Source organism: Hakea prostrata, chromosome 5 (assembly GCF_041222555.1).
Source record: "Hakea prostrata isolate BN-2017 chromosome 5, UWA_Hpros_2, whole genome shotgun sequence".
Classification (NCBI taxonomy): domain Eukaryota; kingdom Viridiplantae; phylum Streptophyta; class Magnoliopsida; order Proteales; family Proteaceae; genus Hakea; species Hakea prostrata.
In genome coordinates, this window is record NC_142604.1 from 58490250 (window position 1) to 58509988 (window position 19739).

The 19739-nt window shown below is 40.9% G+C and overlaps 1 protein-coding gene across 1 annotated transcript in view; it reads right to left on the bottom strand.

Moving 5' to 3' along the window:
• Positions 1-19739, bottom strand: part of EMB3129 (GTP-binding family protein) — a 68529-nt gene that overhangs the window by 46815 nt on the left and 1975 nt on the right. The window contains exons 2-7 of the mRNA XM_089154854.1: positions 18415-18558; positions 18166-18282; positions 17924-18067; positions 17748-17834; positions 16931-17046; positions 16554-16738 (exon numbers count right to left, since the gene is read on the bottom strand). Of these exons, the coding sequence (XP_089010980.1) occupies positions 16554-16738; positions 16931-17046; positions 17748-17834; positions 17924-18067; positions 18166-18282; positions 18415-18558 (793 nt within the window). The remainder of the gene's footprint in view (positions 1-16553; positions 16739-16930; positions 17047-17747; positions 17835-17923; positions 18068-18165; positions 18283-18414; positions 18559-19739) is intronic.

Genomic DNA, 19739 nt, shown 5'->3' on the forward strand with positions numbered 1-19739 from the left:
CACAGGTCATGTTCGAACCCGTCGAACCGGGGTTAAATGACCGGGTTAGTATTTGGTCTAACATTGGGTTCGACCACATTATCCTAATTAGAGCATAAACTTTGAGTCTGTATTAGATTCTATGAAGATTCTCCAAATGGAACTCAAATAACGGAAAAGAGGTTTGTTCCTAATACAACTCTACAACAAGAACTCCTCTTAGTAATCAACTAACGAGAACTATATAAAGAGGTATTGTTATCATCATAAGGTATGCACTTTTAAGTTATTGAATACACTGAGAGATTGAGCTTGAGTCCTTTGTTCGTCTAAACTAACATGTTCGTCGGAGACGATACTTGACCACACCGGTCGAGCACGTTATTGCAGGTTTGAACGTTCGACCAGGGGAGACCGAATTCTGCAACAACATTGGTGCCCTCGGTGGGAACGCATCAAAAAGTCATGGTGCAAACAAGATCAATGGTTAGAGACTACAAGGAGAACGGAGAGGAGGTCGATAAACAAAATCCCCTCCCAAAAACCATGGAGATCCCTCAACAGAAGGATCAACTCGAGCAACCTAACCAATTCGCTACCAGAAATCAGATCGATGAACTACAAAAAACTACTGTGAATCAGATTGATGAACTCCAAAAGCAGATCTCATCTCTGAACAAATTGGTTAGGGTAAGCATGCGTCATCTAATTGCCCCAAGAGCGGATAATCAAGAAAACCTAGCCAATCTAGGGTGAGCTAGAAAAGACCGACCACTGATACCCGATCAAACTCCTCGACCATCGAGAGACTTGAACAAGGGTAAAGAAAAAGTAGGAGATAAAGTTCGAGCACCACGAGAGGGAACATCAAAAGATCCTCCTCCTGGATTCGAGCTTGAAGATCGACATAGCAGCACTAATCACATGGACAAGGATCGACATGAAGAAGTAAACAAAGGAGCTCAAGCCGAACATACGAGGCACTTCAACAGGTGAATTGATGAACTAGATGAAAAGCGAAAGAAGACGAAAGATTCAGGTAAAATTACTCTGTACTCAGTTCTAAAGAGAAATCTTTTTGTTAGAGCAATTGTTGAGGCAGAGATGCCAAAGAACTTCAAGTGTCCGACTTTCACCATGTTCGATGGAACAAAGTGTCATCGACATCATATTATGCATTACAAATCAGTAATGTCTTCTTACGAGCATAGTGAAGTTGCTATGTGCAAGATATTCCCAGCATCCTTAACCGGATCAGCATCCGAATGGTTCCTAGGGCTCCAAAATGGTTTGATCGAGGATTTTGACCACCTAGGTCGAATATTCTTCTCACGTTTTCAGAGCGGAATCAATGCTAAAAGAAGAGAGGATACCTTGTTCTCCATCAAGCAAGGTAGAACTGAATCAGTCAGAAATTATATACAAAGATTCAACAATTTGACCATTCAAATAGAGAATTTAGATGAAAAGATAGCTTTTCATGCTCTATATCAAGGGTTGACTCATGAAGGATTACTCGAGCACCTTCTGCTGGACATGCCAGAGACGTACGCCGAATTACTTGAACGATGTCATAGGCAGGCAGAAATCTCGGAAACATTGGAGTCAAGGAAGAAGGAACCGACCAACTTTGGTCGACCTTTTACTGGTGGTCACCCTGAACCACCACTAAACAGGATTCCGAACAAAGTTGGATGACCAGACGTAACGAAGCAACCAGAAGGGGCATACACTCTTCTAAAAATAAGGAGGTCAAAAATATTTATGCAAATCAAGAGCCAAGGGATGCTTCAAAGACCTAATAAATTATATTCTCGACGAGAGGAGCGTGATAAAAGCAAATACTGCGAGTATCACAAAGATCACGGTCATTGGACTGATGATTGCAGGCAACTAAAAGAAGAGATTGAAAAACTAGTATCACAGGGACAAAAAACCTTACCAACCACCGATGGGAGGAAGAAAAAGAGCCAAATTCCCAATTAAAGAGAGGAGTCAAAATCTAAATAGAGATCGACCAAAGAAAGATGAGGAAAGCAACAAACGATCTCATATTACATAGTTTTTTCGGGACCGACCGAATAATTTGCTCGACAGGCAAAAAGAAAGGCTCAATACATAAGGAATGCAGAAATAGAAAGAGCAAAGGAAAGAACAACCTCATATCCAATTACTTTCTCATCCAAAGATATGCAGGGAGTCAAAACTCCTCATGATGATGCTCTAGTGATAAAAGTTATCTTGGCCAGAATCGAAGTTCATAGAGTTCTGGTCTACACCGGTTCTTCAATAGATATTTTTTGTCTTGAAGCCTTCAAAAAATTAAAGCTCGACGAAAGTATGCGGGGCTCATCTTTACGGAATTACCGGATCACCAACTCGAGCAGAGGGAAACATCAGGTTAGACCTTCGAGTGGGAGACCATCCCAGGGACAAGGTCGTCCAATCAAATTTTATGGTCGTTCGAGATCTATCATCTTACAATGTGATCTTTGGTCGACCAACCTTATGTGCACTAAAAGCAGTGGTATCATCCTTGCACATGAAGATGAAATTCCCGACCTCCAATGGTGTAGGCGAATGCAGTGCCGACCAAAAGTCAAGTCAACACAGTTATATCAATTACATGAGCAAGAAAGCTAAAACAAGCTTGACCATGTAAGTTGAAATCAGGGATGATCGAGATGAGGATACCATGCAGAGAGCGGAACTAGTGGAGAAACTTGAAAGGATTATCCTCAATCCTGAAAATCCAACTCAGGGAACAATGATCGGAGCTGAATTAGAAGCAGATCTTAAGGTTGAATTGGCAAAATTTCTGAAAAATAACTTTGACGTCTTTGCATGGTCGGCAACTGACATGCCAGGCATAGACAGATGAGTGGCCGAGCACAGGTTATGCATCAATCCTCAAGCAATTCCAGTTATCCAAAAAAGGAGGAACTTCGCCGCAAAGAAACACGAGGCAATATGAGCAGAAGTGCAGAAGCTCAAAGAGTCAAATTTTATAAGAAGAGTCGATCATCCCGCTTGGTTAGCTAATGTGGTTATGGTCAAAAAAGCAAATGGCGAATGTGTACAGATTACACCAACCTCAACAAAGCATGTCTAAAAGATTGCTACCCACTTCCCAGAATAGATCTCCTTATAGATGCAACTGCCGGACATGAAATGCTCTGTTTCATGGATGCATATTCTGAATATAATCAAATATTGATGCATCCAGATGATGAAAAGTATACAGCCTTTATGACCGATAGAGACAGTTACTATTATAAGGTAATGCCTTTTAGTCTAAAAAATGCAGGAGCATCATATTAGCGAGCAATAAACAAAATATTTGCAGAACAAATTGGAAGAAATATGGAGGTGTATGTTGACGACATGCTTGTAAAAAGCAAAACCAAGGTCGCCCATAAGATGAAGCTGAATCCAGAAAAACGCGCCTTTGGAGTATCATCTGGAAAATTCTTGGGGTTCATGGTATCTTAGAGGGGAATTGAGGCAAATATAGAAAAAATTCAGGCTATCCTAGTTATGAAGCCACCAAAAAACATCAAGGAAATACAGAATTTAACAGGAAGGGTAGCTGCGCTAAACAGATTCATTGCTCGAGCAGGAGAAAAATGCTTACCTTTTTTCAAAGCTTTAAAAAGGGTATCCAAGCAACAGGATGGAATTTGGGATTCAGAATGCCAAAAAGCCTTTGAAGAGCTCAAAGAAAAATTATCTCGACCACCACTTCTTGCTCGACCAATCCCAGGAGGAGAGCTATTGATCTACTTGGCCGCCTCCCCGAGGCCGTTAGCATTGTTCTGGTCCAAGAAGAAAATAATACTCAAAGTCCTGTTTATTATATAAGCCATGTGCTGGTTGATGCAGAAACCAGATATCCAGAAGTGGACAAGCAAGCGTTAGCACTGGTGATAGCAGTTCGAAAGCTCCGACCATACTTCCAGTCACATCCAATCAGTGTTCTAACAAATTTCCCTCTAAAGAAAATTTTGCATCGACCTGATCTAGCCGAAAGACTCGTTACATGGGCAGTCGAACTCAGTGAACATCAGATAGATTTTCGACCACGACCGACCGTCAAGGGACAAGCCTTGGCAAACTTTGTGGTCGAAACTCAGCATACAAACGAACTACAGAATAATGGCGAACATAAATTTGAGCCTGAACATGATTCTGATCACATCAACAAATGGATTCTATCAATAGATGGGTCAAGCAACAGACAAGTAAGTGGAGCAGGCTTACTTCTTCAAAGTCCTGGAGGGTTCGAGATTAGGTATGCCCTACGCTTCAAATTCAGAACTTCTAACAATGAAGCCGAATATGAAGCACTAGTGGCTGGTCTTAAGTTAGCAATGACCCTGGGCATAAGAAATTAGAAGTCAGAAGTGATTCACAATTAATGTGAATCAGGTGAATGGAGTGTACAAAGCAAAAGAAAAAAGGATGAGCAAATACCTTGGCCTGGTCGACTAGTACAGGCAACATTTCACAGATTTATTGATCAAGCAAGTACCCCGGACAGAGAACGACCAGGCAGGCGCACTTTCCCGTTTAGTAACAGAGGAGTTAGACATTACAAAATCATTGATCTACTTTGAAGAGATTGTGAGTCCGAGCATATCCTTGGTCGACTGTATGCAGCTCCAAATTGAAGAAAGTTGGATGAATCCTATCATCCAATACCTTGCACACGATCAACTACCAAAGGATCAAAAAGAAGCTCGGGATGTAAAGCAAAGAGCTGCATGATACACAATCAAAGGAGATCGACTATACAAGAAGTCAATAACTCGACCACTCCTTCATTGTTTAGGGCGTCAAGAGGGTCAAAAAGTATTAAAAGAAGTCCAAGAAGGAATTTGCGGAGCGCACATTGGAGCTCGAGCACTAGCAGACAAAATAATGAGGCAAGGATATTTTTAGCCGACCATGTAAGAGGATGCAGCAAACTATGTCAAAAGATGTGTAAGTGCCAGGTTCATTCTAGCATACATCATGCCCCTACAGGACCACTGACATCAGAACTATTACCCATTCCTTTTGTAAAATGGGAAATAGATTTAGTAGGAAAATTACCAAAGGCTTCGGGTGGCAAAGAATATTTGGTAGTTGCAGTTGATTACTTTACTAAGTGGATAGAAGTGGAGCCTTTAGTTTCGATCAACACAAACCAAATGAAGAAGTTCATCACACATAACATTATATAAAGGTATGGAGGACCCAAAATTCTTATATCCGACTATGGTAAACAGTTTGAGAATCACGAATTCAAAAGGTTCTTCAAAGAAATGGGAATTGAACAGAGGATGTCATCAATGGCCTATCCTCAGAGCAACGGACAAGTAGAGGTCACAAACAGAATCATACTTGATGGTTTAAAGAAAAGACTCAACTAGCTTAAAGGTCGATGGGTGGACGAACTACCGTGCGTACTCTGGTCATACCGAACAACAGCCATGTCAACCACTGTCGAATCACCATTCAGATTAGCATATGGAGTTGAGGCTAGAGTTCCAATTGAAGTGCAATTAGGTTTCCTCCGAGAAGATGAATTTGATGAAGAAGCAAATACCGAAGGCATGAAGATCAACCTAGATCTCATCGATGAAGTAAGAGATAAGGCTCAATATCGTCTCGAAAAATATCAAAGGCGGGTAGCTTCCTATTAGAATAACAAAGTAAAGATGAGACAATTTCTCCCAGGAGATTTGGTGCTTTGTCAATCAGCACCATCACATCCGACCAATCAAGGGAAGCAGGCTCCCAACTGGAAAGATCCTTACATTGTAATATAACAAGTAGCCCCTGGGGCTTACAAGTTACGTGATCCAGTTACCGAAGAAACAATTCCTCGAACATGGCATGCGAGCAACCTCAGGAAATACTATCAGTAGCCAAATACGTAAAAAGGGATCCTCTTCCAAATTTTGTTACAAGTTTATTACATTCAATTTCTTCAAGTTTTGTTACATGTAATCTTTTCAAATAGAAATGTAGATATTGTTTCTTCTATAAACGTCAGAAAAAAGCCTCTTGGAAATACAACTCGTTTCAACTCCAAAAGAGAGCTCCCCTTGCTCGGAATAATGAGCAGGGGCAGCTCCATAAAAGAAACTCCCCATGCTCGAAATCATGAGCAAGGGCAGCTCCATAAAGGAAACTCCCCTTGCTCGGAAACATGAGCAAGGGAAGCTCTAAAAGAAACTCCCTTTGCTCGGAACTATGAGCACGGGCAGTTCCAGAAGGAAACTCCCCTTGCTCGGAAGCATGAGCAAGGGCAGCTCCAAAAGAATCTCCCTTTGCTCGGAACTATGAACACGGGCAGTTTCAGAAGGAAACTTCCCTTGCACGGAAACATGAGTAATGGAGCTCCAAAGGAAACTCCATTTGCTCGGAACTATAAGCACGGGCAGTTCCAAAAGGAAACTCCCCTTGCTCAGAAACATGAGCAAGGGCAGCTCCAAAGGAAACTCCCTTTGCTCCAAACTATGAGCACGGGCAGTTCCAAAAGGAAACTCCCCTTGCTCGGAATCATAAGCAGGGGCAGCTTCAAAAGGAAACTCCCTTTGCTCGGAACTATGAGCAAGGGCAGTTCCAAAAGGAAACTCCCCTTGCTCAGAAACATGAGCAAGGGCAGCTCCAAAGGAAACTGCATTTGCTTGGAACTATGAGCACGAGCAGTTTCAGAAGGAAACTCCCCTTGCTCGGAAACATGAGCAAGGGCAGCTCCAAAGGAACCTCCCTTTGCTCGGAACTATGAGCACGGGCGGTTCCAGAAGGAAACTCCCCTTGCACGGAAACATGAGCAAGGGCAGCTCCAAAGGAAACTCCATATGCTCGGAACTATGAGCACGAGCAGTTCCAAAAGGAAACTCTCCTTGCTAGGAAACATAAGCAAGGGCAGCTCCAAAGGAAACTCCCTTTGCTCAGAACTATGAGCACGGGCAATTCCAAAAAGAAACTCCCCTTGCTTGGAATCATGAGCAGGGGCAGCTTCAAAAGGAAACTACCTTTGCTCGGAACTATGAGCAAGGGCAGTTCCAAAAGGAAACTCCCTTGCTCGAAATCATAAGCAAAGGCAGCTCCAAAGGAAACTCCATTTGCTTGGAACTATGAGCACGGGCAGTTCTAGAAGGAAACTCCCCTTGTCGGAAACATAAGCAAGGGCAGCTCCAAAGGAAACTCCCTTTGCTCGGAACTATGAGCACGAGCAATTCCAAAAGGAAACTCCCCTTGCTCGGAAACATGAGCAAGGGCAGCTCCAAAAGAAACTCCCCTTGCTCGAAATCATGAGCAAATGGCAGCTCCATAAAGGAAACTTCCTTTGCTCGGAACTATGAGCACGGGCAGTTCTAAAAGGAAACTCCCTTTGCTCGGAAACATGAGCAAGGGCAGCTCTAAAGGAAACTCCCCTTGCTCGAAATCATGAGCAAGGGCAGCTCCATAAAGGCAACTCCCTTTGCTCGAAACTATGAGCACAGACAGTTCCAAAAGGAAATTCCCCTTGCTCGGAAACATGAGCAAGGGTAGCTCCAAAGGAAACTCCCTTTGCTCGAGACTATAAGCACGGCCAGTTCCAAAAGGAAACTCCCCTTGCTTGGAATCATAAGCAGGGGTAGCTTCAAAAGGAAACTCCTTTTGCTTCGAACTATGAGCAAGGGCAATTCCAAAAGGAAACTCCCCTTGCTCGAAAACATGAGCAAGGGCAACTCCAAAGGAAACTCCCCTTGCTCGGAAACATGAGCAAGGGCAACTCCAAAGGAAACTCCCTTTGCTCGGAACTATAAGCACGGGCAGTTCCAAAAGGAAACTCCCCTTGCTCGGAAACATGAGCAAGGGCAGCTCCAAAGGAAACTCCCTTTGCTCGAAACTATGAGCACGGGCAATTCCAAAAGGAAACTCCCCTTGCTCGGAATCATGAGCAAGGGTTGTTCCAATCATAAGCAAAGCCAATACAATCAAAGATGCTAGTGAACCAAGAGTAAAGACAAATATGATCGACTACGAATGTTTGGAAGTATACAATATGGCCGACTAATAGAGGAGCAAAAGAACTTCAAAATATTTAACCATCAACATCCAAAATAAATATCCACATAAAGCTCGAACATAAACAAAAAGAAGTTCATACACATTTACCAAGTTTTGAAATAAAAATTCAAAAAGGCAATCAAGCAGGATCGTCTTTAGCAGTGGCAACACCATCCTCTTCTTCAACCGAGTCCTCACCAGCTTCAGTGTTCGACTGATCTTGTTTGTCCCCTGCATCCTCTGGAGCTGACAATCTGAGTCTAAAAAAGGCTGGACCTCAACCAGCACACCTCCAGGAAAGGGATCCTTACCTACAGCCCATTCGGGTTAAGGGATATTACGCTCATCAAAGAGGCCGGGATCCATGAACTCCTTAAAAGCAAAAGTGTCTATGGTCGGATGATGAGTTAGCACATCTCTATATCCATAGCTCCGACCATAGTTAAATCCAGGACCAGCCACTTCGGCCATAAACTTCAGAAAGCACTTTGTACGAACCCAACGCTTGATTACATCATGGCACAACTTGTCGGACATATCATCGAAAGAAACTAGAGTGGTTCGAGCAACTTTTGAACGAAGATCCTCCAATTCAACTCGAGTAGTAGATATTTTTCTTTAATAAGAGCCTCAAGCTGACTAGATTTCTCCGCCGTAGTTTATCCCGAATCTTCCAATTTCTTTTCCAGAGATTTTAAATGTTCAGTTGAAGCCTTGGCCGACCCCTCCAACTAGGCCACCTTAACAAGCAAAACAGCCTCCTTCTCCTCCAAATTATCGACATGTGACTTACAGGACAAGAGGTCGAACTCTTTCTTCTTCAGACTGTCTTTACACGAGTGCAAAGATAGGTGGTCTTGACGACCAGTCTCCAAACATGACCCCAGAACCTAGGTCAAATTACAAAGCATCCTACAAAAAACAAAAAATGGGAGATTATGTACTAAATAGTAAGGTCGGAATATAAAAGGGGAGCACAACCAGAGGTCAAAGCTTACTTGGTCGCCACATCATAACGACGGAGAAGATTCAATCCGTTTATATATTTCTGGCCGACCGGAAACAACACGTTTGGAAGCCATTCCTTTGCAACGGAAGTACCGGTCTAATTTTTGCAAAGGCAACTAGACTTTGTTGTTAAAGACCAATTTGGGAGGAGCAGAGGAGGAAGAGGAGAAGCAGAACCACTGCGTCTCAAACTGGTAGCCACATCTCGACCAAACAAACTTGAGGATTTGGGAGGAACTGACAATTCTTTCTGAATAGCCTCTTCACTGGAAGGGTCCTCAGTTCGACGTACGCTTCTCGGCCTTCTCGACCACATTTGTGGCAGACCTCTTGTGTGGTCGAGGAGGATGACCAGCACCCACAGCAGCCTTCGATTTAGTTGTTCTTGACTTATCCGGTTTGGCCGGATGTTTCTTAGAAACTTCATTGATTTTGGAAGCCGTAGCTCTAGCACAAGCAGCCGGACTAAACAACACTACAAAAAAGAAAAACATGATTACATCCGACCACAAAGAATAGCATCAATAGAAACAAATAAACAAAACTTACCGGGCAAGAAACCCCAAAAAGATAAGATCTCCGAATGCTCGGTACAGAAGCCATTCACAGCTCGAAAATTTTTATTCTCGGTAGGAATGCTTAGGATTTGCTCCTTTGCTTGTTCTTCGGGGGGAGAAAGGTGAGGGAGGTTGTTTGACTTTTTAAGCAAAGAACGACTCCAAGGAGTTCGAAAGGAAGGAGTATGGGAAGACCGAACATAAAAGATTTGGGACACCACCCCTCAGTATTAAAAGGCAAGGTCCCATTAGCAACAAAATTCCGTTTCCATCCGGACTGACGGGACGACCGCTTGGACAAATAGTACCAACCACACCGCTCCATCTTCTTAGCCTTAAACAAGCGTAAGAATAAAGCAAGAGAAGATCAAACATCGACCTTAGGCTGTTGGCAAAATCCCCAAAAGCATATCAAGTTTCTCCAACTGTTCGGGGCCAACATCCCCAAGTAAAGTATTCCTTTTCCAAGTAACTAGATTACCTCCAACAAAAGTACAGAACCTTGAAATTGACTTCCTATCTAGAGATCCAGCCCAGTCTACATCAGTATATGCTTCTATATTTTAGATTATCAGTGGGTGACAAAAGTATTCCAAGAGTTCCCTTCAAATACTGTAGTATTCTGGTAACAGCCTTCATATGAGCTAAATATGGATCATGCATGAATTGGCTCACTATCCCTACAGCATAAACGATGTTTGGCCTGGTGTTGGACAAATAAATAAGCTTCCCTACCAACCTTTGGTATCTTCCTTTGTCCATTGGTTCTCCCTCTTTTTCTTTAAGTTTAGCTCCAGCTTCAATAGGGGTATCAACTGCTTTACACCCCAACATTCCCACTTCTGATAAAAGATCTAGGACATACTTTCTTTGGGATAGGAATATACCTTTCTTTGATCGAGCCACCTCAATCCCTAAGAAATACTGTAACTTCCCTAGATCTTTAATTTCAAACTCTCTACCAAGAAAATCCTTCAACTTTTGAATTTCTTCACCATCATTCCCTATGATGACAATATCGTCTACATAGACAATGAGAAGTGTGATGTTAGTACCTGACTTCTTGACAAATAGAGAATGATCAACATTGCTTTGCTTGTACCCAATAGAAGTCATTGCCTTCAGGAGGCGTCCAAACCAGCATCTAGGAGACTGTTTTAACCCATAAATTGACCTCTTCAACCGACAAACTTTCCCTGCAATATTGTCATCGGAGAAACCATGTGGGATTTCCATATAGACTTCATCTGCTAACTCCCCATGTAAGAAGGCATTCTTTACATCTAATTGGTGCAAGTTGCAGTCTTTGTTCATAGCTACAGACAACAGAACTTTGACAGTGTTTAGTTTCGCAACAGGGGCAAAGGTCTCCTGATAATCAATCCCATAGATCTGGATAAACCCCTTTGCAACTAGTCTAGCTTTCAACTTGTTGATTGATCCATCCATATTTTGTTTAACCACAAATACCCATTTGCATCCCATTGGTTTTTTTCTTGGAGGAAGTGTAGCCAGCTCCCAAGTGTCATTTTTCTTCATTGCCTACATTTCTTCTACCATAGCTGCCTTTCATCTTTTATCAGCATAGGCTTCCTGCCAACTTTTAGGAACAGATACAGAAACAGAGAGGATATAAAAGCACAGGAGTCAGACAAAGAGTTATAAGAAACATATTTAGCTATGGGATGTTGAGTACAAGATCTTACCCCTTTTCTAACAGCAATAAGAAGATCAAAAGAAGATACCTTAAGGGGAATAGTATAATCTAATTCTGGAGCAGGAGACTGAAGTGATAATGTATCACCTTTCTCCACCTGCTTTAGCCGGTTGTAATTCTTCCTCTGATAAGTTTGCACCTCCTTATTTTGGTCAATCTGGTTTTGAAAGACCCCAACAGTGTGTCTCACAGGAGTGGTCTCCCCCTGGCTAGGTTCTTCACATGGTTCAGAAAACAAAGGGGGAGGATTAGAGTCCTCAGTTATCCTGGCCGAAGTCTCCCTCTGGTCAGGAAACTCTTTTGGGACTCTTAAGTTGTGTTGGTGTGTGATAGGAAGATCTAGAGTCGAAAAGAGCACCTCTCCTCTAGGACTCTCCCCCTGGAGAGGTGTATAGTAAGGGCAAGACTCATTAAAAATTACATCCATGGATACAATGGTTTTCCTGGAAGGAGGATGATAACATTTGTACCATTTCTGAGTAGCAAAATACCCCAAAAATATGCAGCGTAGGCCGCGGGGAGCTAGCTTACTCTAGTGGGCTATGATTCTGGCATAACACACGCATCCAAAAACCTTTGGGGGAACAATAAAAGAAGAGGCTCCCTGAAGAATCTCATTAGAACATTTAAAACCAAGTATCCTACTGGGCATCCTATTCATAAGGTAAGAAGCAATGAGTATAGCATCACTTCAATATTGGTTAGGTACATTCATAGCAATCATAATAGAACAGGCTATCTTTAAAAGATGCCGATTCTTCCTTTTAGCAACCCCATTTTGGGCAGCCGTATCAATGCAATTGGTCTAGTGTATTATGCCAGAGTCAGAGAGTTATCTTTAAAATTTACCATCAATATACTCTGTGTCATTGTCACTACGAAGGATCTTCACAATGGCATTGAACTGAGTTTTAATCATATTATGAAAATCACAAAAACATCGGAACACCTCATTTTTTTTTTGTTTTAAAAGATAAATCCATGTAGAACGAGAGTGACAATCAATAAAAGTAACAAAGTACCTATGGCCAGTAATAGACACGTCCGTAGGGACCCCACACATCAGTATGAATTAACATAAAAGGAATAGTTTTTCTATTATGAAGCAAAGGTAAATAAATAGAATGAGTATGCTTTGCAAAAATGCAGGCTTCACAAAAAAAATCATCCTCATTACAAAAAGAAACTAAATTTGGAAATATTTTCTTAAGAGTTCCTAGAGGGGGTGATCTAGCCAACAGTGCCACTGATGAAGGTCTGATATTATCGAATGGACCTGATTAGAAGATGTAGTCAGAGCATAAGTAGATCCTTCAATCAGCTCGAGCAAATAAAATCCATTGTCTAGTTTACCCCGTCCAATCTCCTTCCCTGTGACCAGATCCTGGAAGACACAGTAAGATGGGAAAATGTCAATTTACAATTCAAGTCATGTGTAAGACTACTGATAGAGAGCAAGTTAGTAAAGAAAGAGGGAACATGTAAAACTTTAGACAAAGAAAGAGATGGAGAATGTTGAACGGTCCCTTTAGCAGCAATGGAAGAATAGGAGCCATCAGCAACTTGAACTTCATCCTTTCCAGAAGTTGGAGAATATTGTAAGAAAAAAAAGGATAAACCTGTCATATGATTTGTGGCTCCTGTATCAATAATCCAAGGAGTAGAAACTGAAAAACTTGGAAGCTTGTAAAAGTTTTACCTAAAGTAGCAAGGTAGGAGTTGGTTTGGTTAGTAGAGGAAGCAGTGGTAGAGGTTGTACCGGCAGTAGAAGATTGCAGAATACGTCGCAGAGTAGCTAACTCATCCTGTGAAAGACCAACGTCTGCAAAGGGTGTTGTGGAAACTGTCTCAAAAGCATGAGCTTTCGGTTTTCCTCTTTTTTGTGCTCTTTTTTACTCAAAATCAGCAAGCTTCCCATGGAGTTTCCAACAATTGGCTTTGGTATGATATGGTTTGTGACAGTGCTCACACTTGACAATCTCCTTAGCCGGGTTAGATTTAGTGCGAACACACTGTAATGTTGATTTCTCCACAACAGGAGCATGAAGCATGGTTAATCGCCGGCTTTCCTCACACTGAACAAGTGCATAAGACTGTTCTAGTGTAGGAAAGGGAGAACGACTTAATACTTGCACTCTGATCTGATCATACTCCACATTCAAACCTGCTAAGAAGTCATATACCCGAATCTTATCAATGTGCTTCCTATAAGTAGTCACATGGATTAGTGGGGTGATAATCCCTATAATGATCCAACTCCAGCCAAAAAGAGCGCAACTCAGCATAATATTGGGCCATAGTCAGTTCCTTTTGGGTAGTCTCATGAAGCTTCTTTCGTAGCTCATAAACATGTGATCATTCCCCAACTGTCCATAGGTTTCAATAGTAGCCTTCTATATTTGGGCTGCAGTATCAAGTAATAGGTAACCCCGGGCAATATTTGGATGCATGCAATTCAAAAGGAATGACATAATAAGAGAGTCATTTGATATCCATTTATCCTGTAAAACACTTGCAGTAGTAGGTTTGATAGTGGTGCCACTAATGTGTCCAACTAGTCCTCTTCCAACAGTAGTTAGGTATGCAGATCGAGACCAGATCAAATAATTTGTGCCATAAAATCTTACCGAAAGAGGATGAAGAGTGGGATAATGCTCGGATCCAGTGGGAGCAGTAGTACCATTGGTGGTTGCCATGTTGATAGAATTGTCTGCAGTTCTTCAGTCTTCACCCCTTCAAAGTAACTGAAATATCGCAAAATGCAACAGCCAAACCACCTAAAAAAGGTTGTAAATACGCTCCCTTTTTTTTTTTTTTTATTTAAAGAAAAATTACAAATAAGCCCCTAAAAATTGCAAAATTACAATAAGGTCCCTCAAAATATGCAAAAATTGCACATAAGCCCCTATACCAAGTACATTTGCAAATAGATCCCTAAAAACTGTAAAATTACAATTAAGTCCCTAAAGAATGCAAATTTACCAATTAAACCCCTCAAGCATTGGTTTTAAATTTAGGTAAAAAACTCATTGTTTGCTTTCTTTCTTCTGTTCTTCTCTCGATGGCGCAGGAAGCAGCGATCATAGCAGCACCACCGATGATAGTAGCGACCGATAGTAGCGGCAGCGGGTGGTAACAACAGGGTTCGTGACGATAGCAGTGGTGGTAGCAGCAGGGTTCCTCTTCTCTTCTTCTTTCCCTCCTTTTTCTTGTTCTTGCAGTGGCAGATTTCTGTCCAAAACTGAAAAATTGATAGGAGCAGAAAGATTTCAAATTTGAATTTCTGCGCTAGTTGCAGAAAAAAAGAGGAATTTGAATTTCTGCAATAGTTGCAGAAAATTCCTGCGATGGTTGTAGAAAAAATTCTGCAATTGTTGCAGAAGAAAGAGAAACTCTATGATGGTTTTACGGTTGCAGAAAATTCTACAACTGCAATGGGTTTTACAGTAGCAGAAGAAAGAGAAAATCTGCGAAAAATCCGCGATGGGTTTTGCAGAAGGAAAACATAATTGAAGAAGATCAATCGAACTTAGGCTATGATGCCATGTAGTGATTGTTGTGAAATGGTTTATGGATCAATGATCTCAAGCCCTCTATTTATAATTAAGTGGAAAGTACACTATTACAAGGAATAGAATTCTACATGAATACAAACTCTAATTTAACTCCTATACAAACTCTAATTGAACTCCTAGTAGAATTCAACAAATCGAAAGGGCAAAAAGGAAAGAAATCTAAGGGTCTAAAACTCAAGACCTTAGACATTCTAAAAAGATTCCAATTGTACAAACATCAAGAGATCCAATCCACGGCCTAGATTGAAGAAGAAGAGAAAGGCAAGATGAATAGCCACGTGGAAGCAATCAATCTAACATCATTTAATGAAAAAAAACAGCTAGCCGTTTCTAGGGTCACGTTAAAGGCCACATGGCGCGACCTAAGAGAGTGTGGGAAGACGTGCAGCAGCCATCACTTCAACCCAACTGTCATATCTCTTGAATTGTCTTCTCAAAGATATCCTCGTAAAAAGAAGCAGAATTTCTCAATCGATCAAAGTAGGAGATAAGTCTCACTCGCCGAACATAAGAATATTCAAGCATGCGAGACTAGGGGGCTTATGTTATGGTCAAACCAACAGGTCATGTTCAAACCCGTCGAACCGAGGTTAAATGACCGGGTTAGTATTTGGTCTAACATTGGGTTCAACCACATTATCATAATTAGAGCATAAACTTTGAGTCCGTATCAGATTCTATGATGATTCTCTAAATGGAACTCAAATAACGGAAAAGAGGTTTATTCCTAATACAACTCTACAACAGGAACTCCTCTTACTAATCGACTAACAAGAACTATATAAAGAGGTATTGTTATCATAAGGTATGCACTTCTAAGTTATTGAATACACTAAGAGATTGAGCTTGAGTCCTTTGTTCGTTTGAACTAACTTGTTCGTCGGAAACGATACTCTACCACACCGATCGAGCACGTTATTGCAGGTTCGAGCGTTCGACCATGGGATACCAAATTCTGCAACAACAAGTTGTCTGTGGGAAACCAGGCCCATCTGATCTGGCCTGGTGTTATCCATTCAGGTACTCCATCAGGAGAATTATTCTGCAGAGGATGGCTTTATTAGATCAAGTTCACTCTATCCAGCATGCAGTTGTCAAGATGTCATCTATGCAATCCCTAGGTATCCAGGTGTCGCCTTGATTCTTTCCCCATCTCAGACTCCATGCTCCCCTAGGCACCATGACAACTACGGTCTACCATCAAAGCAGCACGCAATTAGGGAGGATTTCGTAATATCATGTGGCAGCAGCACCAGCAGAGTAGTAAGCTGAATCTGAAGAATTTCTAGATTAATTTCTCAGTTTCCACTTTCCAGAGTTAAAATATTCTGCTTCTTTTTTTGCTCAGTATGGGAAGCACCAAAAGAAATATTAATAATGACTGACTGATCAGATCCTAATAAAGGAGAGTTTTAAAACATTCAAAATTGCAACGTTGAACAGGTTACCATTGAAGTTTTTGAAGCCCATGATAAAATTAAAAAGAAACTTACATGAGCAATCATTATCCAATTTAATGTGCAAATATATCTGCGGCTGTGCATGCAATTATTGATTTTTATAAGGTTGCTTAATAGCTTACTGCGAGTCAAGTGCAAACAGTAAAAGCTGACTGGGATTTTCCAGAAAGAAATAAAAATAAAAACAAATCAATGAAAAGCAGCATACCTACTACAGCTGAAAGCTTTGTCAGCATCTGTACAAGAATTACAGCCACATCAACAACATCATATGATCTCTCTCCTATGTCATCACAAATTGCAAGCTTTATTGCAGCGGCCTGGTCACTTATGCGCATTGGGATTATGCCAGGAGAGTCCAGCAACTCCAGATCTTTTCCAAAACGAACCCACCTTTTCCAGGAAGAGAAGTTAAGAGTCACTGGAAGAATAACTATGCAAACCTACAACATGCTCCTTCATCTCTATTCCATGTATCCCAGTTAATAAATCCTAACTAGCTCTAATATGGAATTGGCTATCCTAGAATGGGATGTCAGTTATATTTAGTTCAGATTGCTTATCAGCTACATTTGAGACACTTACTTCAATTCTCTGGTCACACCCGGTCTAGGGGCAGCTGGACACATTCTCCTCTTCATTAAACGGTTGATTAAAGATGATTTACCTACATTCGGATATCCAACAATACCAGCTCGCACCTATTAATAGTAAAAGCATTCTCAGTCAACATTGTAATATTCCCTGACAACAAATTTTAACAATTTCTCCTGCTTTTTTTTTAATAAGAGGAAATCAAATATTACGTCCCAAGATTAACACAAAACCCTATCATAATAGCATCGCTGAATTGTATACTTCACTTAACATCAAGCTAGGTAAAAACTAAAAGCTTCCTGTCCCAAGAATATAAAGCTTTGATCCCAAAGAAACTACAAATGATGCAGTTCTTCTTTTTGTTATTTTCTTTTTTTGGGTGAAAAAAGAATATAAATGATGTAGTTCCTGGAAATACAAAAACCATTATACTTCTTCTAGAATATTAAATAAAAGGCACCCCCCCCCCCCCAACAAGAAGAAAAAAATCTATTATTTTTTTTAAGTAAACTAGGCAGCTGATGCATGGATCTTGACCATTATTTCCTGATATATCTTTGTCCCAGCCATAAGAAAGTAATGCAAGCACAAAATTGCAGCTGCCATGGTGCCATAAAAAATGGAATATTCAAGAATAAAGTTTTTTCCAAGTGAATCATTGTATTACTATTGGTAAAACTGCAAAAACAATTACCAATTATAATAATAAAACTGCAAAACTTATCACGTCATTGAAATTCTTGGTCAGTTAAAATTAAGGAAAAAGGGATGACAGCAGGTCTATTTCAAGAATTCTGAAACTCACTGGACGAGGAAGCAGTCCTTTGGCTCTACGCTTGACGTTCACACCATCAGCTAATGACTTTGCTAGCCTTCCCAGCTTCAATGTACCCTGTATTTGCATGCAAGAGTTACCGTGCATCAGAAAGTCATTAAGTCAAACTGCATCAACCTGAAAGAGAGAGTGTAGCATCCAGATACCATTCCAAGTTTCCCGTTGGAGAAGGCAACCTTTATTCCCAGTCTTCCAAAATAAGTGGCCCATGCATTTCTGTCTGCATTGGATATCATATCTTCTCTATTCAAAACAACAATTCTTTTCTTGTTGGAAACCCAGGAATCCATCTGCAAGAGGAATGCAGAATTTTGACTATCCTCAATTCTTAATTTGTATTTTTCTTAATTTGTAGTTGACGGAAATCCACAAAGAAAGAGAAATACACCTGAGGATGAGTAGTGGAAAGAGGAATTCTTGCATCTCGCACCTCAATCACAACATCCATTAACTTCAGCTGTTCTTTGAGTTCCTTTTCTGTTTTTGCAATATGTCCAGGGTACCACTGCCAAAACATTATGTCAGAACTCTATAGTCTCCTAAGCTGGAAGTTCTAAAATCACCTTTAGGAACAGGAATCTCATCCGGCACTGGGAACTCAATATGTATGTCATGCAAGACAACACCTTATTCGTACCTGAACAGGACGCAAAGGCATTGTCCAGTAGTACAGATCGGTATCCAAGTCAGCCCAATCAATTTCTCCTTTGCCGGATTCTAACATATTACTATGATTTTCAATTTCTTTATGAAACAACCTTGAAGCCTTACTATCTGCAATCTGCAACGTTGCAAATTATAAGCCAACCTTTTTTTCCATTTTGGGTACTTTATGGATAACTACCTTACAATAAATTTATGAAATGAAAATCTCAACATCTCAACAGCACAAAAGATGCTTTCAACATTAACACTGCGTCGAATATGCCTTGCTAATAGGACCAAAGGAAAACAGGAAGCTGCATAGATACACACACAGCCACAGGTGGTATTGTTAACAGAAATATCATGTATACTGATGTGCATTATCATTTCTACCTCAATAAATGCAGATAGAATTTTGAAGTGCCAACTATTACAATTCCTTTTGACCATAGAACAAGAACTTGGTCAAAGTTTGTCGAATGACCAACATATCTGCGTTTCACAAGAAACCGAGGCACAATACTGGTTTACAACAACAACAACAACAACAATAAGCCTTTTCCCAACTAAATGGGGTCGGCTAGGCACAATACTGGTTTGAGAGAAAAAATTCACATCCTTTGGCTCAACTTGACCAGACTGGTTTTAACATGTTTCAACCATATTTTGCAAATTTTAATTTAACAACCTATATAAGTCTCACAAACCCCCAACCGAAACTTGTGGGAGCCCAATGTAGGACCCACACCCATCCCAAGAGGGTCCCTAAGGCTTGCTGTCCAGCAGCGTAGGAGTTTGATCCACAGTAGGGGTAATTTTGTAATTTTGGGCAGTCCCAATTGAACCCTGCTGGATTTAGTTAAATTCAGAATTTTGGTAGGAGTCTAATCTGTTTGTTACTTGAGTCAGCCTAGGAGGAGATAGTAGAAGTCCTGTTTAAAATACACAGCTTCAATTGAGTATTGTTAGGAGTTGTCTAATAAGTAATAACGGCTATAAATACACAGCCTAATGCTTGTAATAAATCAGTTTGATGAAAAAATATACTGCAGAGAGTGTTTCAGCAGAGATCAAGGGATCGAGTAGGATTTTAGGGTTTTCAAGAGCAGGAAATTCCTGTGGCTGCTTGGTTATTTGCATTCTTCATTCAATCTTCATCCTCCAGCCCCTTAAAACTGGTAAGTCATCAATCCCAAGCCTTCTTTCCTCTCTCCCCCTTAAGAAACATCACTAGATTAGTTGGTCATCAGTTTGTTTTCCTAAGGAGGAAGGTGGCCTAGGAATTTGAAGTCCGATGGACATTGATAAATCATTCAG